General features: G+C 39.3%; 1 protein-coding gene across 2 annotated transcripts in view; it reads right to left on the reverse strand.

Annotated features, from left to right (window-relative positions):
- Positions 1-984: 984 nt before the first annotated feature.
- Positions 985-12510, reverse strand: part of FIGN (fidgetin, microtubule severing factor) — a 117247-nt gene continuing 105721 nt past the window's right edge. For both annotated transcript variants that reach the window (XM_082840642.1, XM_082840641.1), the window contains one exon: positions 985-5488. In XM_082840642.1, the coding sequence (XP_082696768.1) occupies positions 3234-5488 (2255 nt within the window). In that variant the 3' untranslated portion in view covers positions 985-3233. The remainder of the gene's footprint in view (positions 5489-12510) is intronic.

The raw sequence follows: 12510 nt of genomic DNA on the forward strand, positions 1-12510 counted from the left end.
TTCCATTCGTGTCACACATAAGGTCATTATGAACTACCTCTTGAATTTCTATTGATCGTTCTACTGAAGTAGTTTCCTTCACTTCCTTTTTGTCCCTGTTGGAAATGTTATTGCAGTTGTGAAGAAGGGAATTAGGGGCTGTTAAGTGGACTGGCTCAAATCCCCTGGCCAGACAGCAAGAGACTTGGACTGGCTCATTACCTTACCTTCATTAGTAGCCTTCTCCAAATTCTTAGCAGTCAAAAAGAGTCCAAGACTATGAAGCCCCATTACTCAGTTGTACCATAACTGATTGTGCACGTTCACTTTTCAGGATGTGGTACCCCCACCCCCTCCCCAAGCTCTGGAAAAGATGGTCAGAAAAGAGCTCATTATTAGGCTAGTCCATAGAAGAGCTCATAATGCTGCCATGCAGAATCAAAGACTCACAGGACAGCACTACCTACTCAAAAGTCAGCATTATCTCCCCCAACAGATCTTCATTTCTTCAGCATGCCCAATTTCCTAAGAGATCAAATCCTAGAATTTGTGAGGCTAAATGAAATTCACACACAACTTCAGCTTCTGCCTAAGTACACGGATTTTTGGCCACTCATATCTCAAAGTAATTTTTAAGTCATTTAAAGCTAAAAGCCAATATGCATGACTTTATTTTCAGTTTTATAAATGAGTGTAAAACACAATAGTGCAGTCATATATTTGGCATTAACTCTTACTAGCCACGGAAATGTGGGTCAATACTGGATTTTCCAAAGTTGTCTAAGTAAGATTGGGTTTGTCAAAACTTGCCAGTTGCTTTCAAGTGAACACAGAATGTTGGCGGAGATGAAATGTGACGTCCAAAAGACTGAAAATAGGTCAGCACCGTGCAAAAGTAAACTTGTCAGTGAGATCAATATGAACCTACAGGTTAATGGGGATATTAGAATTTCCTTACAATAAGGGGTATGTGCAGGGTAGAGCCAGAACACGACTGTAGTGTTTATTCACTTGTGAAAAGCAGAGGACGTACTTAAATATTATTTTTTGTATCCTTAATGAAAGGCACTGCTTTTTAATATGGAATATTTATGTGTAAGAACAGTTTTAATTGATAGAAAATCATAGTAAGTTAAATTCTGGTTCATTTGCTCAGTTTTTAGCAACAAGAAAAATAAGAAAAAAGGGGAGTAATGATCAAGCATCATAAAATTTCAGAAATATCAAGTCCTTCATTAGCTTTCTCTATGTTAAGTGTTTCAGAGAATTTGACATTGTGGATGAAATCAGTAAAAAAAAAAAAAATTTGAAGGAAAACAAAACAATAACAGAAAGACCTTTCTTAGGGCTTCTCATTGCATTTATTTAAAATTTTTAAAAATGTACATCACTTTTTGAATACATAAAATGCCAGTGCTTTGCAACAGTTTTGTTACTGCATCTCTCAACTAAAAAAAGGAAGGAAAAAAAAAAAACCAGGAAAAATACATTCAAAAAGCCAGGCTGTTCTGCTTATGCACGGGCAGTGGCTTTGGAAGGCTACAGCCTACACCGTGTCTGTTCAGAGGCATTGCCAAACATCAGTCACCTAGCAATGAAAAGTTGCACATAAAGCATTAAAGGATACAAAGAACAACTTGGTGGGGAGCAGATGAGGAATGGGAAATTGAGAAAAATGCCACATATGCTCTTGGGGTGAGGGTGGACTTCGGTGGAAGTGAGCATGAAGGCTGATGTTTTTTGGAAACTAGATTTATGGGAAAAGATAGAAGAAAACAAAGTAACATGTTTGGCAAGCTATATTTGTGTGTGTGTGTGTGTGTCTACTTCCAATTTTCTATTTGACTTTCCAAGAGAAATGCAACAAAACTGAGGTAGAAATGAATGTGGGAGCACTACAGCCCAGAAGATTTCAAAATGAGAAGCAAAATTGCACTGACAAGAGAGGAGTCAAGAAGGAGAGGGGACGTAGATATATTCTTTGCAGATATATAAGTTGGTTGGTTGTTTTCTGTATTTATTTGTTTGCTTGTTTGTTTTGGTTGCTATCTTCTGCATTCTGTCAAACAGCACGGCAAGCCTATAAGCTAGATTAGTGAATAGGATGACACCATTCCCAGCAGTTTCAGAGAGAACTTGCAAATCACCACCACCATTACCAGCTCTGCAGGAAAAGGCAGTCCTAGTTTTTAGGTACTGTGACTTTCAGGGTCCTAAACGGGTCTTGTGGCTGACTGTTCTAGATACTAACACAGACTGTATAAGTAGCTTTCCATTAACCAGTGTACCTTCTAAGAACATTTTCACTTCATTATCAAGGAGCAATGTACGAAGAACTCTTGCAGGTATTGATATAAAGAATTATTCTGCTCTGGTCAATTCCCCATAATTAGTGAAAGAACCTTTAAAAAAAAATCCTTCCATTTTTACTTTAAGTTGTAAATATTCAGTTGTATCACACTCAGTATTTTTCTGGATACATTCAAAGTAATTTTCCTTGCTATTTTCCAATTGTTGAGGTAAACATACATTTTAATATAAAGTAACATTGAAGCCTATCCCATTACTCTCAGCAGTACATAGTGCTTTCAACACATTCCTTTGAGGTACTGTACAAATCACAATCACTTTCCTGAGTTTTTGCAGACAAGAACATTAAAAGAAATGAACTGCAGAAATTAAGGTCCAGATTACCGTTACCCTGTTTTACCTGTTCTTAGCTTAATACTGCAGAACAGACAGGATTGAGGAATACTGTTGCTCTTAAAATGGCAAAAATCTGGTTTTCTGTCGAAACACAACCATTCATCTCTTTAGTCCAATAATGTTTGAAGTTAAAGCTCTTTATATTAGCACATGCCACCAATGTAATTGTGAGGCAAACAAAAAATAAAGCACCACTCCAGGCACTTGACAGCAACTAAATCTCGAGAACAGCAGAATGGAATCAACACACGAGGTTCATGTCCTTCTGAAATCAACACACTTGCACCTTGCTCCTTGCTGAGTGTTGTCTAGCTTGAACCGAACTGAGCATCAGCAGATGCTTTATGTCATCTGGGGCTTTCAAATCAGAAGCTCTCATTGGATGCATTTTTCCTCCAAATCTACCCTGACTCTAAAGATGCAACTTAATCGTCTTCTTCCCCAGTACCCTTTGCAATTCAAACACTACTGGAAAGGGGCTCTATACCCTATGTAGCAGGTTTTATGTGTGTGTGCCAACATTCATTACATTTTTTTTAAAGAAGTTATCACTGACTGCAACCAAACATTTTGTTCCATTCAACATACATATCAAGCTCTTTTTGAGATATGCTAGGCTGAATCTTGCAGAAAGCATTTTCAAAGTCTTGATATGTAACGGGTCTCAACTGGCTGGGCATAATGGCTGAAAGGTCTGTGGCTGGCATGGCATGGAGAGGGCCCACCGCTGCTTCCTGACACAAATGAGCCACGTCTAGTCCAGAAAAGCCTTCTGTGCGCTGGACGAGCAGTGCAAACTCCTTGTCATTGAGACAGTAATTGTGCTGTGAGAGCAGTTGTACTATTATCTGGTGCCTCGCTGTGCTGTCAGGAAGTGGGATTAAAAGTCGTTTCATGAAGTACCTCCGAAGAGATTCATCTATTTCTTCTGGTTTACTGGTGGCACAAATTACTACGATTTGGTCCTCAGCCGAAGTTAGTACAGTGTCCAGCTGCATCAGAAATTCGGTTCTCACCCGACTGACTGGACTGTGTTCCTCACTCACTTGAGAGGAGAGAAGCATGTCAATGTCACTGACAAAAATCACCGAGGGCTGGCGACACCTGGCCACAAGGAAAGAGGCGTGGATAATTTTCTCTGCTTCTCCTAACCACTTGGCGATAAGTCCAGAACCAGCAATTTTGAAAAATGTGGCCCCCAGCTGACTAGCTATGCATCTGCCCAATAATGTTTTGCCTGTTCCCCGAGGTCCAAATAAAAGGATGCTCCGAGGTAAGGCCGTCAGTCCACTGAATGCATCTGACCTCAACACTGGCCATAAAACCTCCTCTTTAATGACAGCCTTTACCAGGTCGAGACCAGCAATGTCATTCCAGTCCACTGGCGGTCCTTGGGTGATAATCTCGTTGGTTACCAGGTCAATGAGGTGCGTGTCAGTATTCTTCAGTTGCTCGTCCACAGAGTGGTTGGATGAGGTAGCTGCACGGAGTCCAGGGCCTTGCATTGGATGAGAGAGGAGCTGCCTGTGCTCATCCCCATGCTCACTCATTACTGGTGAAGTGTACTTCCCGAAGGATTCACTGGATCTTGATCCCAATGAAGTTTTAGCAGTACTGTAGGAAGGAGGGGTCAGAGCCCTACTGGACTGGCTGCTGAATTTCCTTTGCTGTTCAGAGGACATTAGCTGCTTTGTTGGCTTAAATGCTAAGGATGATGTTTCAGCACTTCTGTCAAAGCCATTCCCCCGATTTGAGTTTGAAACGCTGTTGTCGGGCATTCTGTACATAGGACTCTGTGTAGATCTCTGTTGGCCATAGCTGTAATTTCCATAACTGGAGTCCATGTCTCCTTGCCCTGCCATATAGAAAGCTTTCCTTTTGAGAGAACTTGCCGAACTGTTTGTCAGAGCCGCGGGTGCGATAGGTGTCAAACCATGACCCTGGTAGGTATAGCCAGGAACAGTGGTGGGGGGCAGGGGGGTGGGAGCAGGAATTCCTGAAGGCAGGTATGCTGAAGGAGGAGGGGGTGCACCCCCAGGGCTGTACCCAGATCCCACAGCAGTATGAGGAGGATAGCTAGCAGAGGGATAGCTATAACTGGAGAGGTTAGAAGTCCCATTGTAGCCTGGGACCAGGGCTGGTGGCGGTGGAGGAGGAGGTGGTGGCTGTAGGAGCCCAGAGCTATGCAAGGGAGAAGGATGAGGTGAAGGAAGTGCAGGTGCTGGCTGGCTGCTGTAAGTAGAATGCAAATATGAGCCGTTGTATCCTGGGGCATATTCCTGAGATGGGAGCCCTGTATGAAGACTAGGTACAGTGTGGCTTCCACAGGTACTACTTGAATAACTAGGCTCTGTCAGGTTGCTGGCCACCCCAGGAGAGCTCCCTATACTTGCAGAGACATCTGCTGGAGGGAGGGCTGAACTGACTCCAGCTTTGCTGGCAGTGATAACATCCGGAACACAGTTCATGGGATAAACAGCGTCTGAATTCAAGGAAGGCTGCCACGGTTCGCTTTCATTTTTCCGACCGTTCACTAGTCCTGATGGCGCATCAGAGTAGTTGCTGAGTACAGGTCGGTCCACGGGGCCTTCCAAAATGCCAGAATACTTCTCTGCATATTTTTTTAGTAGATTGGATGCAGTCAGAGCAGATATGTCATCATTTGCCCAGGCATACTGGTAGGTGCGCTGCAGATGACCTCTGTAAGCTTCAACTTTGTGGGCAGGAGACCGAGTGGTGGAGGTGATGTCAAAGTGCTGTTCTGGCCACTGGGCATGCTCCGGCGTCCACTGCATCTTCAAGCCTAAAGATTTGGGGGGGAAAAAGTTAATTTACTTAGATACTCATCAGAACCGTTAAAGCTTTTTCCCCCAACTTCTTTTGTTACCTATTATTTTCCGCCAACGATAGTGACATTATAAAGGATTTCCACAGTTTATAATACCTGTTATGGTCTCTACAATGCATATACTTTAAAAGGGACTGAATTTCAACCCTGTATAAAAACTAAACAATTTAAATGAAAACCTGTATAAAATTTCAACCCTGTATAAAAAGTAAACAATTTAAATGAAAACTTTCAACCCTGTATAAAAGTTATTTATACCCTGTATAAAAAGTAAACAATTTAAATGAAAACTCTATAGGAGACCTACATTTTTTTTCATTTTTAAGTAATAAGTAAATTTATTTCTGCTAAGCCTATCAAGTTACTTGCTACACACACACACAGAAACACATATGTATGTACATACACATTCCTGTCAAGTTAGAATTCAATCACAAGTTCTTACAATAAAATATGCATACATTTTAAATATCTAGCACGTGAGAGTATTAACATGTGCGATATCCAGCTATCCTGTCTCTTCACATCACAGTTTCTGTTTTATATTTTAACCAATATAAAAATGAGACACAGCTGACAGATCACATCTAGGACACCTCTCTTATTTGGTACTGAACACCTAGTTAGCACAGTATAATGCTCCCTGCGCAGAACAATATGACACAGACATAGCAGGTCATTCCATAATCCAACTCTCATCTAAAGTGGTCCACGACAGTTTCAAATCTGCTTCGTGGAGTGCAGCAAAGCAATCTCCCAGGCAAGCGCTCCATCGCTTTCATCGCACAAAGCCTACAACTCGGTATGAATTACAACTGGCTCCTTTCTGCCTCTCAGTCCTGTTGTTGAAACTCTGAAAAAAAAAAACAAGCATCACTTGTCTGTCGGTCTTCTAGCTAGCATTCTCCCTTCTTCTGTTATCATCTTTCCCTCTGCCTTACAGCCTCCAAGGTACTGAGGGGTGGGGGGGAAAAAAAATATATATATATATATGAATGAAGGGGGGAAGCAGGTAAAAGGGAAGATAAGAACAGAGAATCTGGATTCTAACCCTTTACATTTATGGAAAGCAGTGTGTGGCATAAACTCGGAAGAGTACAACTAGAAAATGAGATGCTATGTGTAACTCTGTCATCTGCTAGATTACAAACGGAAGCAAGGTGACTATGTAGCAAACTATACAAGAGTATTTTCTCATTATGAAGCAGTCAGAATGAGAGAATCATTTGAATTTTACAGTTTAAAGAGAGACCTTAGACATTACCTTATTTCCCTCATTAGGGAACCAGTACCCAAAGGGATTTATAATGTACCCTCGAGGACTCACATATAGTTAGTTACAGAAGAGCACTGGAACCCTGTTCTATTTCCCAATGCTGGTTCGTCCTATTCTAATCTCTGCTTGATTGGAACACTTCCTATTCTGATACAGCTGTATTAAGCAGGCCTCCTTAATCTCCTTTGTATTATGGTAAGTGAATTTTGCAAACTCTCTTGTGCCCTCTGGCAGAGATTCCTTGATAAGAAGGAGTTCTGGTCTAAATGAAGCATCTGTGGCATCAGCTCCCTTCTGAATTACTGCAGTCTATTTTGACAGCTCCTACCCGCTTCTGCTTTCCTCCTCCAACCCCTTTAGCTCTTCATTGCCTGACTTTGGCTCCTGACATGGCCGGCTTTGACTTACTGAGCTAAACTGAACGTATCACAGAGTTTGGTAACAGAATGGCATGTTGATTCCCTTCTGACTCCCTCTTCCTTGCTTGCAAAACCACTGCACCAGACTCTGGAAGTTAATTAGCAGGATGATGCTGTGCTAATTGTGTTAATTTACAAGGTTTCAGTCAAAGAGAATCATTCCAGGGCCGGCACTGCTGTCATGCTTCTGACTTAATGATTAAGAAATACTGAAAACAAGGTGGGAAAGATTGCAGTAATTACATAATAAATGAATAAAGCAACAGGATTCATTTGCAAATATATTTTACTGCAGTTGTACTCATTTGCATTTGGAGTTTTAAAAAGGATCCATGTAGATATTCATTGGCAAATCACCATCTCAATTAAATTAACTCTGAATGCTGCACTGTATAACTTAATCAAGCTCCATATATATATATATATATATATCTTTTTGAGTAAAAATACTAAACACCTTACTTCTCCTGTATATGCAACAGATTCTTCACTTTCCTTTCCTTCACCTCCCCACAAATCTTCATGTTTCTCTTTTAAAACTACTTAAAAAAATAATCTCTTCAATTGGAAAGAACATATTATAAAATCCTGATGAAGTGCAGCTTGCCTCATTTCATGCAGAGGAACTCTGGGGGGCCTTCTAGGAAGAACTAAAGTGATATTCTTAATTGTTTCTGCTTTCTCAATCATTACTTTTTAAGGGGGAGAAAAACATACCGCAAAATGGGTGAAATGACCGAGACCACACTTAAAGGGGAAAAGATGCAATTTTAATGAAGCAGCATTTCAGGAATCATACTTTCATTAAATTCAACTGGAAATTATTAAGAGCAAATCACCAGGAACCAATCGCAAGTAATCAGTATCTAAATTCTTCTAGTGTCATGGGATTTACTTCAAGCCTTATAAAAAGGAGAGAATATTAATGGGACTGTAATGTAGAACTGTCTAAAAGACCTACAGATTCATTAGTCCTGTAAATTATTTCCAGAGAATTTCTATTAGGATTTTTTTTCTTTAAAAGATTATCAAAATACAGAGTTGAGAAAATAAGAAAACACGTATGCTATGAGTAGGAATTTGATTAGATGGATACAGAAGAAACATGAATAAATGTCTTAAAAAAAAGGTCTCAGAAAATAATTTAGGAGTCACAGACAATGGAATTTACCACAAACCCAACACAACACTCACCTCCCCCCCCATAAAAGGGTCTGGCTTCCTTTCAGTTAGCTGAGCTAAGCCATTGGTGGCATAAGTTAACAAACATACATGACAAACATGATTTTTTTAAAAAATTGCCCCTTGAAAAAATGAAACCGCTTTAGCTTTAGAGTAATTATTTTAAAAAACAACCAAAAAGGGCAACTTTCACCTTTATTGGATTAAAATTTTTCTTGTAGATTAATCATTTGTAAAATACATGCGACAAATGATTTTAGTAAGTTATAATCACTGTAAAAGACAGGAATATATAATAAAGTTTAAATAAAATAGGTTGGCCATTTTCACTGCATAGAGAAATGCATAGTTTAACTGCATAAACTCTAGCAAAAATAATTAAATTTCATAAGATTTGTTTCATCTGAAATTAAATAAAGATTCTATCAAAATTATCTGTTTGGGGCTTCCCTGGTGGTGCGGTGGTTGAGAATCCGTCTGCCAATACAGGGGACATGGGTTTGAGCCCTGGTCCCAGAAGATCCCACATGCCACGGAGCAACTAAGCCTGTGCACCACAACTGTTGAGCCTGTGCCCTAGAGCCCACGTGCACAAATACTGAAGCCTGCACGCCTAGAGCCCACACACCGCAACAAGAGAAGCCACCACAATGAGAAGTCCGTGCACCACAATGAAGAGTAGGCCCCGCTCACTGCAACTAGAGAAAGCCCACGTGCAGCAATGAAGACCCAACGCAGCCAAAAACAAACAAACAAATAAATAAATTTATATATTTTTAAAGTTATCTATTTGGAACAATTACTGGATACACCATTGCCTTTTGATTCTCATGCTATTTTTGGATATGCTTACCAAGATAATTGAAAGTTTATTTATTGATGCATGCTAAATAACAACCTAAGCAGGGCTGCAAAATTTAAGATTAAGCTTTCATTAAATAACCTTAAGGGGACAGAATTATTCACATCCCCTGAAACATGAGTATTTATCCAGTGCTTTAAAATCATTAATAGTATTTGAAAGTATAAATTAATAGTTAAACCATAAGCTACTTCCTAATATTAGTAGGAACTGAAGAAGCCTGTGTTCAGGAGAGTGTTCTGGTCTTAGGAGGACAAAGAGCTTTTTCACCGTTTCTTGAATTTTAATACTAATTGGAAATAGAACTAAACTTGTTGTCATTGTTATTATTATTGTTCTATTTATTTGTGGCGATATTTCTGATGTGAAATGTAAGCAAAATGTGGAGCCAAATGTTCTTTGAACAAAATATCACGCTCCCTAGATAACAGCAGCACATGCGTGTCACTTAACTTGGCACCCAAATAATAAGATGGGTTTTAAAAACAGTTCTTATATGGTTTCTCTTTGGAACATGAAGAGATAAACCTCAGAAACAATACTATTTTAACATTATTAGAAACATGACTCCAGAACAATAACTCCCACTGATGTTTAGAAACAGCTTAAATATTTCATTTTTGAAAGGATTAGAAAATTCTTAATACAGCTGGCAAATTTCACAATGCAATGTGTTTATTTTTACAGTATATAATTTAATAGAAAACTGCTTTTAAGATACTTTAACATAAGTGTGCACAAGGATGACATACTACAGTAAAAAGCCTGAGTATTTTATTGTTATAGGATGAATTTATGTATATATAAATGAACAAGTCTATATTTCCCATGAAACCGGACAGTTTGGATAACACTTTTCATTCTTATAATTACTGACCATTTTATAACTTAGGTTTTTTTTTGTTTTGTTTTTTGTTTTTTTGCGGTACGCGGGCCTCTCACTGTCGTGGCCTCTCCCGTTGCAGAGCACAGGCTCCGGAAGCGCAGGCCCAGCGGCCATGGCTCACAGGCCCAGCCACTCCGCGGCATGTGGAATCTTTCCGGACCAGGGCACGAACCCGTATCCCCTGCATCGGCAGGCAGACTCTCAACCACTACGCCACCAGGGAAGCCCTAACTTAGGTTTAATTACTAAACAGTTGCTGCCTCATTGCTCTACTTCTTCCATTTAACTCTTTAACTATTTTGAAGCAAAACTACTGTGGCATTCTTCAAAGTTCTGTCACAGCTTCAAAATGATAAAGACACTGTTATATAGAAAAATGAAGGACATAGAAACGACTTTCAGAATCGGAGGAAATTGGAAATAAAAGACTAGGTCTTCTAGAATCGATTTTTAGCACACATTCATGGAAATATTAATCTAAGACACTCACTACCGCACCCCCCCCCCACCCCAACACAGGTATGCTATTCAGAAGTTCATGAGGTCTATAAAAGCGGCTTTCTTCTACAAGGTTCCCATAGGGTAATTCTGGCTGTTAGGGACTCTGCTTTCATTCGTAGGTTTTCTCAGACTTCCTAAGGGCAGAGACCTGAGGCAAACACCTGCAGGCATGGCTGGCTTGCTCTAGGAAAGCTGCACAGTGCTCACACAGGCCTGCACGACATCACTACACCTATTACACTCCTTTGGATATTTTTTTTAAAATTGAACACCATATTTACCAAGATTCTCTCTAGAAAAAATCACTACTGGGGTAAATACAATAAAGTAATTATAATAGTTTACTTACTGCCCCCTCAGCCTAATAATGCAACAGATTCATCATCTCCTAGGTAGGAAATGGCAAAACTAACACATAGAACATTCAAAATTTCAAGTAGAGAGTAGCAAATTCATTGGCTAAAAAATGAGTCTTCTGAGAGAGGGCCTACAAACTTCCTGATACTGAAAACTGGCCCTATACAATAACTACTTACCTTTATGCTTCAAGGGGAGTGATGACCAACCAAAATGTTTCAGCAGACTAAGCAACATTCTCCTTTTGTGTACTGACCCTCGTAAGCCAAGAGGCCAACCCAGCAGTATCTAGTATTACCTGTTCTAATCTATTTGATCTGAAATCTTCCTTAGTCCATTTCCCAATAATTCCTAGCCTAAAATGTGATGTCATATTTAAAAGTAGTATCAGGGGAAAAGTGAGGGGAAGAAGCACAGAAATTATATATTCTCCTTAACCTATTTAAATAGGTTCCATCTTCAGAACACCAAAATGAAAAGTCCTGTATAAGCTGAATATGATATAGGGACTGTTAATCTTAATTAGTCAACAAATTGAGGGCCTGCTGTGTGTAAAGCCTGTGGTTCAATGCTAAGAAATTACATCAAGGGAATCTGTTTACCAGACAATGAAACTTTTCCAGCTTCTGTGTTCTTTATAATTTCACATTCTAAATTCCCTTAGACTCTTTGATTTTAGAGATTAAGGGAACTTTCAAATGACCTAGTCCCCAATCCAGACAGCCTCAGTTACAGGTTTAGTACTTCACTTATCGTAGTATACTGTGGGGTCGAGCACTATTTTGTCTAACACAGTGTTTTGTTTGGAGGCATTACTAGATTGTTGGGATAGAAAGGGACTGGAGAAAACATAAAGAAGATCCTAGAATTTTGTTTGAAGAGTGAATAACCCAAGCTTGAGGTTCAGACCACTGGCCCTGATCCATGCCATCATTTATTTGTTCTAATCCTGGTGAAATCACATAAGCATATAATACTCACTTTTTTCAGCCATAAAATATTGACAATAATGGTATCATACACCTTACTCGATTGTTATTAAGGTTACCTAAAGCAGTAATATTTGTGAAAATATTTTCCAACTGTAACCTGCTACACAAATATTTCTTCTTATGCTTTTATTTTGAAAAAGCCAGAGATGCATTAAACACAAAACAAAACTAACTAGACAGAAAAAGAACTAAAATCACTCCTAGAATTTATAAATCACTTTTTCTTCAACCTCTGGACAGCTACTGAAAAGGAAATTTTCCAGTGGGAATGTTGGTTATAAGAAAGGTATAGAAATTCTTTCATACTCAGCAAAACACAGAGCATGATCTCCTTAATCAAAAAGCTGTCAAAAATTCAAAATATTTTTATGCTATTTATTCTTAATGGTATTTGTGAGTCAACATTGTAGAGACCACAGCTAAGAAACAATAGAGGTTTAAAACCAGTTAAGGATGATCTGAAAACCCAGTCTCAAAATAAGATATTCTAATTATACAGTAA

The sequence above is a fragment of the Leucopleurus acutus genome (assembly GCF_964270905.1).
Source record: "Leucopleurus acutus genome assembly, chromosome: 6".
NCBI classification, from domain to species: domain Eukaryota; kingdom Metazoa; phylum Chordata; class Mammalia; order Artiodactyla; family Delphinidae; genus Leucopleurus; species Leucopleurus acutus.